The sequence below is a fragment of the Dipodomys ordii genome, unplaced genomic scaffold (assembly GCF_000151885.1).
Source record: "Dipodomys ordii isolate 6190 unplaced genomic scaffold, Dord_2.0 Scaffold346, whole genome shotgun sequence".
In the NCBI taxonomy this organism is placed as follows: Eukaryota; Metazoa; Chordata; class Mammalia; order Rodentia; family Heteromyidae; genus Dipodomys; species Dipodomys ordii.
Genome location: NW_012267562.1, coordinates 86,231 through 100,901, shown reverse-complemented (window position 1 = coordinate 100,901; position 14,671 = coordinate 86,231). Strand labels below are relative to the sequence as shown.

The following is a 14,671-nucleotide window of genomic DNA, read 5'->3' as shown; positions in this document are numbered from 1 at the left end:
TAACCAACCCATTCTTCAGAGCCCGGGGCGAGACATGCCATGCATTCTGTTGGTCTGGGTGTGACTCGTAACCTTTTTCGGTCAAGCTATGGACCAAGGACATTTTTCTGTAAAGGTCAACCAATCATTATTTGCCCAGTTTAGCTTGCTTTAAATGTAAATGTTAACCAATCATGTAATTTCTTATGTAAAAGTTGCTTAAAGTTGTTTGTTCAATACTATAAAAACGGCTCTGATTCTATGCTCAGGGCCTCTTAGCGTCACCAGTTACGGTGTGCAAGGAGGACCAAGCTCGAGCTTGCAATAAACCAGCTCTTTGTTGCTTACATTGATCGTGGTCTCTGGTGGTCTTCTGGGGGTCCCCGAATTTTGGTATAGCAGCCCAAAAGTGGGATTGCTGGGTCATAAGGGACCTCCATGTGGAGTCTTTTGAGGAACCTCCATACTGCTTTCCAAAGTGGTTGAACAAGTTTACACTCCCACCAACAATGAGTAACATTACTTCATTGAACCTTACTTCACCATTTCTTATTATGTCTCACCAGCTAAAGTGAAGGAAGAGATTGACCTTGTGATTGGCAGGCACCGCAGCCCCTGCATGCAGGACAGGAGCCAAATGCCCTACACAGATGCTGTTATGCATGAGATCCAGAGATACATTGATCTCCTACCAATGAACGTGCCCCATGCAGTGACCCATGACATTAAGTTCAGAGACTACATAATTCCCAAGGTGAGCTTGTTTCTTTTCTACTGAGCATCCATAGGGAGCCTGAGTTCTTGATGTCACTGCAGGATTCCTCTCCTCCACATGAGAGAGCTGCAAAAGTCTCACAGTTGGCAGCACAGAAGAGGTTGTGGTGTAGCAAGTTTGGGGTTGTATATCCATGCAAATTTATCCCTGGTATCCCACACTGTGAATCCCAATTTTGTTATGCCCCTTAAATTAATTTTGTTTTAGAGACTTCTCCTTGTTCTTGTTGTCTTTGTTTTTCTTCTAATTCCTTCTCCTCCTGCTCCTCCTGCTGTTCCTCCTACTGTTCCTCCTCTTCCTCCTGCTGTTTCTCCTCCTCCTCTTCCTACTCCTTCTATTCCTCTTTCTTCTCCTTCTCTTCCTCCTTGAACTTTTGGCTATGCTTAGTTTTTGTATTACCAAATGAGTACAAAAACTTACTATTTATCAATTTCCCAATATGTTGTGCTGGGATATAAATTATGCCTCCAGTTAAGTTATAGATAAATTTGGGAGAAAATGTTACCTTGATTTCCTCAATTCATGAATGAGTCATGCTTCCAATTTACCTATGCCTTACTTTATTTTCCAAGTAATATTTTGTTTTCAATAGAGTCGATTACAAATATATTCATAGACTTTGTTTAAATGCATAGCGCTTTGCCTATTACTATTTTAGTTTTTCATTGGCTTTCGTGCTTGTTGGCCTGTGCACTGTCTGTGATCTCATTTGCTCAATGCTAGTGCTCTACCAGTTTGCACCACAGTTCCACTTCCAGTTTTCTGGTGGTTAACTGGAGATAAGAGACTCATGGACTTTGTTGCCTGGGCTGGCTTTGAACCATGATGCTTAGATCTCAGCCTCCTGAGCAGCTAAGATGACAAACAAGAGCCACCAGTGCCTGGCTTGATTGTTATTATTTTTATGATGCCTTTGCTATCATTTGTACCTGATATATAGAAACATAATTGCTTTAATCATTCTGATGACCTCATGAAATGTAGACTCATGAAATTTGGTAGTCATTGCTAATGAATTCTCTGTACATTTGTTTGGAAGTTTACAGTGTATTACCATAATATCTGGTTTAATAGATTCTACTTGCTTTTCTGATTTTTGTGCCTATAATTGTGCTTTGTTGAATTTTTGTACTGGCAGCCAGGATGGTGTAAACAAAATGGATTTTAGTGGTCATCTTTGTTTCATTATGATTTTCAGAAATGATTTCTAGTTTGGTATTTCACAGTTAATTCTGGTATCTTAAGTATATTTGTTTTTTTTAAATAACATTAGGGAAGTTTACCCTGTGTTCTTATGTATGTATGAATTTCGAACATAAACATGGTAATATTTGAATCAGATCTATTCTCTGTAAGGATTCTTCTTCTTTGAAAAGTTTTAATTATACAGGTGATGTGCAGAGGGGTTACAGTTACATAATTCAGGTAGAGCAGTTTCTTCTTGGACACTGCCACCCCTTCGTTGGCTCTCTCCCAGTTTTTCCTTCCCACCCCATCCACAAGTTGTATAGTTCTGTTGAGTGCCACTACTGCATTTGTTCACCCTTTGTCCCTCCATTTCTGTGCCCCTCCTTACACTCCCAAAGAAAGATAAATGAACAAACAGAACAAAGAGGAAGAAAAAAAAAATCAGCAAGATGGGTAGTTGTTGACCTTCTATTGCTTTATGCCCTTCTTGCTTTTAAGGATTCTGCTGTTGAGAAATCTGGTATTATGCTGATTGCTTTGCCGCCATAGATGACTCATTGCTTTTCTTTGGCAGCTGTCAGTACTGTTTACTGTTTCTGAATATTTTTTTTTTGGGTCCGGTCGTGGGGCCTGAACTCTGGGCCTGGGCGCTGTCCCTCAGCTCTTCAGCTCAAGGCTAGTGTTCTACTACTTGAGCCACAGCGCCACTTCCGGCTTTTTTCTTATGTGGTGCTGAGGAATGGAACCCAGGGCCTCATGAATTACAAGGCAAGCGCTCTACCACTGAGCCACCTTCCCAGCCCCTATTTCTGAATATTTAATGTTTAACTATAATGTGTCTTGGAGTGATTCTTTTTGGATATGATCTGTTTGCTGTTCTAAAACCTCGTGTACCTGGATTGTAAAGATTTAGGAAATATTCTCACATCATTTTATTGACTATGTTTTGTATTGTTTTAGCTTGGGCCTTTTCTTCAGCCTGTATGTCTATGTTTATATGTTTGACCTTTCAAGTTCCCGAAGTGGGATTGTATAATCTTTTCATACTTTTCACCTAGTTCTTCACCTGACTAATCTATCTACTTTTTCTTTGATCCCTGATATTCTGTTTCAATTTGATTCACTCTTTTCTATTGAGTTCTTTTTATTCATATAGCTTTTCATTTTCAAAATTTTAGTTTAACTATTTTTTAATATTTCTGTATCTTTATTGAACTCCTCATTTATATATATTGCATTGTTTGTCTTACTTTATTTACCTATTTATTTGTATCCATTTCAAATTTACTCATATTTTATACTTGTTCTTTTATTGTATTGAAATCATATTGTTGAAATGATTTTAATTTTAATTTTTATTGTGACAATACTGTACAGAGGAGTTACAATTACATGGGCAAGATAATGTGTACATTTCTTATCAAGCATTGTACCCTCTTCCTTTGTTTCCCCTTCCCATCCCAACCCATCCTCCCTCCACCTCCCCACCAAGTTCTCCCCCCCCCTCTAAAGTGGTAAATTTTCTTTTTCCACATAAAGACTTGTACATCTCATTGTTGAAATGGATCTACCTGTATCCCTATTTAAACAATTTGTTTTTTCCCTTCCCCTCCACAAATTATACCAACCTCACATACAGAGAAAGAAGGGGTTATACCATGGGGGGAGTAACATACAAAGCAACACAGTAATAATCTTATAAATATGTTAAAAACAATCACCTGAGAGAAAAAAAAAATTGAATACATTTCCCTCACATCAACTTATCAGACCTTTTCTGCTTGACTCAGACATATACTAGTTATTGCAAATAAGGGAAACCATGGGACCTAAGTTTTTTGGGGCCTGGCTTACTTCACTTAATATAATTTTTTACAAGTCTTTCCATTTCCTAACAAATGGGGCAATTTCATTCTTTCTGATGGAGACATTTTCTTGATCCATTCATCTACTGAGAGGCATCTGGGTTGGTTCCATATCTTAGCTATGGTAAATAAGGCTGCAGTAAACATAGTGATGCTGGTAGCTTTAGTGTGGCCTTGTTTGTGAACATTTAGGTAAATGCCCAAAAGTGGGATGGCTGGGTCATAGGAGAGTTCTATGTGGAGTCTTTTGAGGAACCTCCATACTACTTTCCAAAGTGGTTGAACAAGTTTACACTCCCACCAACAGTGCAGTAAGGTTCCCTTCTGTCCATATCTCTCCAGCATCTGTTGTTATTAGAGTTCATGGGTGAGCTGGTATCTCAATGTTGTTTGGATTTGCATTTCTTTTATGGCTAGAGAGGTTGAGCATTTCTTCATGTGTCTATTGGCCATCCTTCTTTCCTCTTCACAGAAGTTTCCTTTAAGTCTTTAGCCCACTAATTTATTGGGCAGTTGTTTCTTGGAAGATTTGTTGTTGGCGGATTTAAGTTTTTGAGTTCCAGGTATATTTTAGGTATGAGACCCTTGTCCATTGTAAGGCTAGTGAACATCTTCTCCCAATCCTGGGCTTTCTATTAATCTTGCTAGCTATGTCCTTTGGCATACAGAAGCTCTGCAATTTCATGCAACCCTAGTTGTCCAACCTTTCTTTGATTTGTTGTGTTTCTGGGTCTCTATTAAGAAAATTTTGGCCTGTGCCAAGGAGTCCTAGGGTGTCTCCTATTCCATCCTGTAATGTTTTCAGGGTGTCTGCTTTGACTTCAACTTCTTTTATCCATTTGGAGTTGATTCTGCTGCAGGGTGATATATAAGGATCTAGCTTTAGTTTTCTACGTCTAGTTAACCAATTTTGCCAGCACCATTTACTGAAGGGGCTGTCTTTCTTCCATTCTACTTTTTTAGCTCCCTTTTTGAAAATTAGATGGCTATAGGTCTGTAGGTTCATTTCTGGGTTTTCAATTCTATTCCATTGGTCCTGAGATCTGTTCTTGTGCCAATACCAAGCTGATTTGATTACTATGGCTTTGTAGTAGAGTTTGAAATTTGGTATTGATATTCCTCCAGCACTGTTCTTTCCGTTGATGATTGTTTTTGCAATTCCAGGTCTTTTATTGTTCCTTATGAATTTTTGGATTACCTCTTCTATTTCCTTGAGGAATGAGGATGGATTATTGACAGGTATCACATTGAATTTGTAGATAGCCTTGGGAAGTATTGCCATTTTCATGATGTTAATCTTTCCAATCCAGGAGCATAGGAGTTTTTGCCACTTGAAATAATTTTTCTTTCAATAATACATTTGAGTTCTTTGGGCTTTAATCTTCTTCAATATCCTTTATGTCTATTGCTATAGAATTGTTAAACTTTGGAGATACTTGCCTTTTTTCCATACATTCTGTGTTAATATTTTTTGGTTCTGAAACCAATTCATTTGTTGGAAGTCTTCATTACCTATAGACCAGAAGATTGAACTAAGTGATTCTCATTGTATCTGTCACCGTTTTAACTATTTGTGTTCTGTTTTTTTTTTTGTCCAGGGTCATTGCGGGGTGGTCATGGGGCTTGAACTCAGAGCCTGAGCACTGTTCCTGACCTTTTTTGTTCAAGTGGTTTACCACTCTGAGCTACATTGGCAAATTGGAGATAACAGCATCAAGGGCTTTCCTTCCTGAACTGTCTTTGAACTGTAGTCCTCAAATCTCAGCCTCCTGAGTATTTGGATGATAGGTGTGAGCCTCTAATTACATATATATGCATATATGTATACTTTATATATATGCATATGTTTATATAGATCTAGGTATATATATGTATCAATCTATGTAGATCTATATCTATATCTATCTATCTATCTATCTATCTATCTGTCTGTCTGTCTGTCTGTCTGTCTGTCTATCTATCTATCTATCTATCTATCTATCTATCTACCTATCTAATTAGCTTATGTTATCTGTGTGTATTGTTCCCAGGGCACAACCATATTGACATCACTGACATCTGTGCTGCATGACCCCAAGGAATTCCCCAATCCTGACAAGTTTGACCCTGGCCACTTTTTGGATGAAAGTGGTAACTTTAAGAAAAGTAGAATAAACATTAAAGGCTAGTGTTCACATCTTTATTTTGGTGTTAGTTTGAACAAAAAATAAAATCAAAGTATTCTTGTCAATTGATCTTTGCAACTGAAAGCCAGATATTGATAATCATTTGCTCTATTATTTTTATTTATGCGCATCAATTGTACATTTTAAGATGTTTCATAGCTACATACTATTTAGTTTGAACATACCAGTTTTCCTTCACTTTTGGCAGTACTAAGATTTAAATTCAGGGCTTTGTTCTTCTTACACAAGAACTCTACTGATTGGACCATTTCCAACACCTATTTTTTCTACTTTGTACACATTGTTTTACACTCAACCTAAATGTGATGTCAATTATAATAAGGGCACTGAAATCACTCCTCCCATTTCATTCTTCAAACTTTCACAATTGTGCATTAACACACAATTTTCCCTTCCTTCTACCTTGCCATGTATCACATGAGAATTACCGTCATTCATTATCTGTGGTGGACTCTTTCCTAAAAGGAAGCCCCTTGATCCAGGATTTTATTTTAAATTTTATTTTATTGTAAAGCTTCTTACAGAGAGGTTACTGTTACATGAGAAAGGTAATGAGACAAGAGCAATGTTCTTGTCAAACATTGTTAACCCATTCTTTGATATTTTCCTACTATTCCTTCTCTCTCCCACCTCACCCAATCCTCCCTTCCACAGAAGTTGTAAAGTTCATTTCCAACAGTGTCTTGTGAGAGTCATTGTTGCTGTGGGTTACCCTGTGTCCTCGTTTCAGCATCTTATCATTTCCCATTCCCTCCCAAAATTATAAAAAAGTATATACAAGATGCAGGGAACAAAAATCAAATACACTGGCAACAGGGGATATATCATAGGGGGAAGAATATACCAAAAAAACAAAAAAATTACAGGTGGACCCATTGCAACAATGAGATGTACAAGTCATTCTGTCAAAAAACGAACTTTACAACTTGGTGGGGGGAGGAGGATCAGGTGTGGGAAGGTGGGGGCAGTATAGGGAGGAAGGGGAAGGGGAAACAAAGAGAGGCAACAATGCTTGAGAAGAAATGTGCGCCTTATCTTGCCCATGTAATTGTAACTCATCTGTATGGTATTTTCACAATTAAAAAAAATATATATGAATTTTAAAAACACAAAAAGAGAAATGTACTCATTACCTTGCTAATGTAATTGTAAAGAAAAGAAAAAACAAAAACAAAAACACCAACAACAAAAAAAAACCTCTTGTGCCCATTTCTTGGGGTTCATTTGGCTTAGCATCATCTTATATGGTCATATGTACATAGCAATTATTAACCTCATATATTTTTGGCTAGATGCATACACAATCTGTACATGTATCAGTGGATTGTTATGCCTGTTTATATATACAAGATGTATTTATACAGGACATAAGCATACATTATATATGGTTTTCCATAAAATTGGCTCACTATAAGAGTATATTGGACAGGTACTGGTAGTTCACGCCTGTAATCCTAGCTACTCCGGAGGCTGAGATCAGAGGATTGGGGTTCCAAGCCAGCCCAGGCAGGAAAGTCCATGAGAATCTTACCTTCAATTAATCATGAAAATACCAGAAGTGGTGTTGTGGCTCAACTGATAAAGCAATATCCTTGAGCAAAAAGCTCAGGGACTGTGCCCAGGTCCCACATTCATCCCCAAGACCTGGTACTCAGCCCGTAAAAAAGCATTTTGTACAACTTGCTTGTTTTCCTGTTGAAAAATATGCCAGTCAAACTTTCAAGATATGGAAAAATTGGATATGATTGTTTGATATGTATGTATCATTTGTGTGTGTGTGTGTGTGTGTGTGTGTGTGTGTGTGTGTGTGTGTGAGTGTGAGTGTGCTGATGGGCAGGGCCTGGGTAGTAACACTGAGCTTTCTTGTTCAAGACTAGCACTCTACGACTTGAGCCATAGCTTCACTTGTGGCTTTTTTGGTGGAAGATAAGCTTCCAAACTACCAAGGTTATCTAAGGGTCCAAACCAGGCCCAGGGCCACCTGCACTTCCCCCCTTCTCTTCCCATAAGAAAGCCCAAAGTATAAAGTTGGAACCATGACACAGAAAAACTGAAGCCTGCTCCTTAGGCATGATGCAGAGATGTACCACCCAAACAGTACACCAGACTTCATATAGTAAGGGAGCCAGAGGAGCAGGCCCTGAATTTAAACTTTAGTACTGTGAAAAATGAAGAGAAAAAATGACATGGTCAATGTATATTGTACACATGTAGGAAGCACCTCAAATTGTACAATTGATGTACGCCAATAAATGTACTAGAACAGGTGATTAGTAATATAAAAACATAAACTCATATCTGGCTTTCAGTTGGAAACATCTGTTGATAACAATATTTGCAGTTTTTATTTTGTATTCATTCTAAGGCTGAAGAAAAGACACGAACCCTAGTTTTTAATGTTTATTCCTGTCTATGTCTGTGTCACAGAGTATTTTCCTCCAGGAGGAACTGCTTCTGGTCATTGCTTTTGTTTATTGAATCCACATCTCCAGATATGACAGGTGACATAACCAAGGAGTTTTCCTACCATCTTCCCCTTCCCATTCCCAGTGCTTGCCGTAATGTGGACAACATGGCACTCTATTTTGTTTCATGCTTCACTGAATTTTAAACAAAGTAAGAGAGTCCAAGAATGACTCATGCATGAAAAATAATATTTATTATGGATAATATAGAGAGAAAGGAGTCTGAGTTGTCACATGGTAATCATTTTTTTGTTTTGTCATACTAGCATATTAGTAAATCAGCATTAGAGAAGTGTTAGCATGTGGGGTGTTGAATAAGACTATTATAAAGCACAGGGGACTATAGATGTGACAGTGCAGTGACACAGGAAAACATCCAAAATGGAGAATGGATCTTCCAAGATGTGGAGGGAGAAGGAAGATGTGAGAAGGGAGGACAGGAAAGCATTCCTGGCAGGGGAAGTTAGTGAGTGATGGCTCAGAGGAGGGAACTGCAGATTGCTGCACAGCTGGAGCCAGACAGCAGAGCTCTTCTTTACACTGGAATGAAGGGCAGCTGGTATGATGGTGGCAAGCAGATAAACCAATTTAGAACAGGAGTGGTATTGAGGTCCTGTGGATCCATGAGAGATTTCAGCTTGAAATTCTGTAGAATGGTTGTCAGGAATAAAAACAGCTCCATCCTGGACAGGCCTTCTCCAACACAAATCCTTTTGCCTGAAATTTTTTGTAAAAAAAAAATTCAAAGGTAGAAATGACTCTTTGTATGTAAGTGTGAAAGTATGAAGCATTGTATTTGTAACTGACAGAAGATGTGTCAATATTTTGTTGAAAGATTACTGAATTCATGACCGATGGATACACGGAGGGACACAGGTAAGACAATTTGTCTACTAACATGTAATCTTAACTTGTACATCATTGAACCATTTTTTTTAATCTGAGAATAGCAGTACACACCTGTAATTCCACCACAGGAAACTAAGACAGAAGAATCTTGAGTTGATGAAACATTTGAGCTTCATTTTTAACATGCTGTCTTTAAAACAATCAAAGGCAAACTACACCAAACTAAATTATATTTAGAAGAAATACAGATCACGAGCTTCTTATTAAAATCTTATTAAGTAGTTCTACATGATACATTCTCTTTTTAAAAATTTCCCTTCTGTCTTTCTCCCTTTCCTCATTCTTTGTGTATATAAAAACATAAACTCATATCTGGCTTTCAGTTGGAAACATCAATTGACAAGAATATTTCTGATTTTTTTTTGTGTTCACACTAATGCCAAAGTAAAGACACAAACCCTGGCCTTTAATGTTTATTGCTGTCTATGTTTGTGTCACAGAGTATTTTCCTCCAGGAGGAGCTGCTTCTGGACATTGCTTTTGTTCACTAAATCCACATCTCCAGACATGACAGGTGACATAGCTAAGGAGTTTTCCTACCATCTTCCCCTTCCCATTCCCAGTGCTTCCCGTAATGTAGACAACATGAGACTCTATTTTGTTTCATTGCTTCACTGAATTGTAAACAAAGGAGGACAGTCCAAGAATTACCCAGGTATGAAAAATAATACTTGTTATGGATAATATGCAGAGAAATGAGGGACAAAGGGTGAGCAAATGCAGCAGTGGAATTCAAGAGACACTATGTTGAAAATGAACTGTACAACTTTTGGGTGGGGATGGAAGGGAAAAACTGGGAAGGGAAAAAAAGCGAGGGAAGGAGTGACAGTGTTTAAGAAGAAATGTACTCTACCTGACTTATGCAACTGTAACCTCTCTGCACATCGCTCTTCTAATAAATATTTGAAAAAGGAGAATCATTACAGAGAAATTACCCATTCAAAACATAAATGTAATTATGTCAAAACTCATACATAAATAAAAATATAGGGTAAACTTCCCTAATGTTATATTTTTAAAAATCTTCTGAAATCTATTTAGGATATGAAACTTGACAGTGTAATACCAAGCTTGAACATTTTTTGCCAATCACAAATGAAACAAAGATGACCACCAACACCAGTTTTGTTTTACACCATCCTGGCTGCCAGTGCAAAAATTGAGCAAAGCAAAATTATGGACACAAGAATTGGAAAAGCCCACAAAAAATATTAACTCAGATATTATGGTAATGCATCTGAAAGCTCCAAATATATCTATAAATAAATCATTAGCATTGAGTAATAAATCTCCTGAGCTTACATATTATAAGGTCACCAGGTGGTTAAAGGAATTATGTTTCTTTATATCATGTAGAAAGTATTGCAAAGCCACCATAAAAATATGAAGAATCAAAAGGGGCAGTGGTTTCTCACATCTGTAATTCTAGCTGCTTAGGAGACTGAGTTCTGAGGATCGTGGTTACAAGCCAGCCAGGTAGAAAAGTCCATGAGCCCCTTATCTGCAGTTAACTACCAGAAAGTTGGATGTGGTGCTTTGGCTCAAAGTGGTAGAGCACCAGGCTTTAGCAAAAAGAAGTCAGGGATATTGCCCTGGCCCAAAGCTGAAGCCCAAGACCCTCCTCCCCCTACACCCCCAAAAAGAATACAATCAAAACACTCAGTATTTTGAAAAAGTGTATGAAAATGGTCATTAGTGGGAAATCTGAGACTCTTGGCCATGTCTCCTTCATTCTCAGTGTCTCCTCTCCCTCCTTGCATCACTGGTTTCTGCTTTGTTCTGATGTGGGTTTTTCTTTAGTTGACTTTCTAGCAGCCTCAGTAACAGTCTCAGAGAACCCCATGACTTTTCTGTCCCTGTTTCTGGAGTCCATAGTTTTCTTTGTCTTGGCTTTAGCTAACTGAATGAAATATGTTATATGGTATTTTGTGAAAAAAGAGAAAATGGGGTATGACTATTTTGCCTGATGTGGAAGCCTAATTCTTCCACCTTTTCTCACCAATACATAGGTAGTCGTTACTCTTAAGAATTCTGATGCAGTCTCCATCTTCTCTTTACACATGACTTAGTTGTGTCTTCCTGGAAGTTGTGATGATCTTTCTAATCCTGGTATTCTGGAATGGTACAACCTTATAATGAGTGAATGCTTTTATTCCATCTATTCTGCTGGGTACTTGGAGAAAATTTTCTATCAAACTGAGAAAATATGGAGGTTCTTATAGTTCTTCACTCTGGAAGAATTCCAGGAAACCAGAGAGATGGAAAGTTGTGCATCACAAAAAACAAGAGGGTTTTTCCAGACCTCTCATTTTTGTACTTCACTGTCTTTACCCAAAATTTCTCAGTACAGTTTTCCAGGTTTAAATTTCTCTAGAGAGAGAGCTTTTCTTTTCACCTGATGAGTGTAGGTGTGGTCAGAATTTGAGCATAGAGAATCTGTTTGCTAAGTTCTTTGTCTATCTTCTTTCACACTTGGTATTTCTAAATAGTAAACTTTATGGGAGGTTTAGAGACATAGCTTGTTTTTTCTTCCTTCAGAATTTTTTCTGTTGCCACATTTAGGTGAAAAACATCCTGTTTCTTGCTGTTATTTTTTATCGCAAATAAATCTACTCTGAGGGTCAGATTTTTGTTAAACACTTCTTATCTGTTTACTATTCTCTCCTTTTTTCCCTCAGGGGACTAATTCTCATTTAAAATTATTTTATCATTATTTATTAAATCTTAGCACAGTGTTTTCAAAAGTACAACTCTTTAAATGTAAAATAACAGTGTAAAGGATAAAAATTATGAGTGTCCTTATAAAATTCTTTTTTTATTGTGCAAATACCATACGAAGGGGTTACATATACATGGACAAGATAAGGAGGGGGAAAAAAGCAGGAAGTGGCTCTGTGGCACCAGTGGTAGAGCGCTAGCCTTGAGCTGAAGAGCTGAGGGACAACACCCTGCCAGAGTTCAGGCCCCATGACCTGAACCCGCCCACCCAAAAAAATCAGAAACATATTGTGATTATCATGGTCTATACAGTTTGTGAATTCTATGAGCTTTCACAATACAAATTATTTTTTCTACATCAGGTGATGTTTACATTTATTTCCTTTTGCTTAGTGTAAGCTGTTCCCTCTTTCCCTCTACTTCCTTCCTTCCCATGGCTGTCTTTTGGTTGCTTAGTTCTTTTTCTTCTATGTCCAGTGCAGCTGATGGACCCCTTTGTTGTATCTTGTTCCCTTTCCCACTTATTCTGTGACCTCCTCCCAGCTGCCCTCCCATTGGGTGCATATATCTACCATATATATTGTCAAAAACATGGGGTCATTTAGAAATGATATGACAAAATGAGTGGCTGTCCTTTATTTCTCAAGTCCTGTTTATTTTGTCATATCTTCTTGCATTTTGGCTTTAAAATCCACATATCAGAGAGACTATGTGCCATTTGTCTCTTTGTTGTTGGCCTATCACACTCAAAATAATTTGCTCTAGTTCCATCCATTTCCCTGCAAATGCCATTATTTTGTCCTTTCTAATGTCAGCCATTATTTCTTCAAAGATATTCTGCCCCTTTGCTTCTCTCTGTCTGACACTCTAGTGACAAGATATTGTTGTCCTTCTGTTCTGTCATATATTTTTTGCTAGTGTCTGCTTCTAATTTTTCTCCTTTTACTTATTCTATTTTAGTTGGCAAGCCATATATGGAATAATTTCATCCATGTATTCCTAGGAAAAAGACAATAAACAGTCATAATTTACTTATGAAAACTTGGTAATCTGTGCTACTGATCTGTTTGCAGCTGGCACGGAGACCACAAGCATGGCCCTAAGGTACGCTCTGCTATACCTGCAGGTTGCAGGTACAACCACAGATGAGAATTAAGTGATTTCCAGAAAACAAATGTTGTCAAGACTCTGCTAGTATCCTTCATTTTATTTGTTAACAACAGCTTACTCTTTAACCATTTGTGCCACCAACTAAAGATAACTGGGGAAGACAGCTGAGAGAAGGAAGGATAGCGGGGTGGTAAGAAAGGCAGGGCAATACACTCTGTTGCTGTAACTGTTTCACTAGGAAGGTGATTTTTGGCAGGAGTTGTGACAAACTGGCATGAGATCACATACTGGTCTTAATACCAAAAGCCAAGTTGAAGATGCATATAATGGCTCACACCTATGATTCTAGTTCCTAAGGACTTGGAGATCAGGAGGTTCATAGTTCAAGACCAGCCCAGGCAGAAAATTTGCAAGATGCCATCTGATGGACAGGCCATCAAATGTCATGCTACAAATCTATAATTATATCTAACCAGATGGCTATGATGAGGAAGATGGCAGTGTTTGCCCAACTGCCAAAATTGCAAGATGCTACCTGTCAAATTAAAAGTAAATAAGAATGGGTGCCAAGACGCGAGTGGAAGAGCAGCTGCCAAGCTATAGCAAGGCTCTGAGTTCCAAACCCAGTACCACAAAAAGTAAAATTCATTTGAATAATAAGCCTCTTGTGGATTGATTTCTTGTTGTCAGATAATTCTAATGAAGAAAAAGACAGGAAAAGAGAGATAGGTGATATGTGTTCCTTAAGGCTCGATCAAATTTTTGTTTGGAAATAACAGATGTTAGAGAAGATAGGGTACAAGTATGACAATGGAGGCTTCCCTTCCCAGCCTTCCTCCATGTGTCCATTCATCACGGAACTGGTTTTCCTCCACAAGGAGAGGGTCAGTTAAGAGAGAACCTGAGCCTGAAAAGTCCTGCACCCTAGATTTTGGCTAGCAGAGAAAGTTGTACATTGGGCTAAATAGGAATGTTTGTGAAAGACTTACCTTCAATTTTGACAAATCATCTCTTGTTCCCTCAATCATAACTCCTGAATGTAGCAAACAGTTATATTTCTATATAGTTTAAAAAAATAAGCAGGAAACCCTCTATATTTTTATCATCTTATTTAAAACTTTTCTCTAGGTTCCGATCAAAATTAAAGGAGTAAATGGTACCTACCCTAGACAGGGTGCCACGGGATTTGATAACACCATTTCTTTTATTTTTATTTTATTTGTGAAGATACTGTACAGAGGGGTTACAATTACATGGGCAGGATAATGCGAACATTTCTTACCAAGCATTGCAGCCTCCTCATTTTGTTTACCCTTCACATCCCTTCCCAGCCTCCCCCCTCCCCCCCAATCCCAATCTTTCTCCTTCCCCCATTCCCCTCCCCCCGCACCAACGTTGTAAAGCTCATTTTGGACATGACAACTTGTACTTCTCATTGTTGCAACAGGTCCACCTGTATCTTTAAACAACTGGTTT

The 14,671-nt window shown here is 38.1% G+C and overlaps 1 protein-coding gene across 1 annotated transcript in view; it reads left to right on the top strand.

The window, feature by feature from the left end:
- The window catches only part of LOC106001658 (cytochrome P450 2C5-like), a 63,054-nt gene that overhangs the window by 22,833 nt on the left and 25,550 nt on the right, over positions 1-14,671 (top strand). The window contains exons 7-8 of the mRNA XM_013036685.1: positions 546-733; positions 5,838-5,934. Coding sequence (XP_012892139.1) covers positions 546-733; positions 5,838-5,934 — 285 coding nt within the window. The remainder of the gene's footprint in view (positions 1-545; positions 734-5,837; positions 5,935-14,671) is intronic.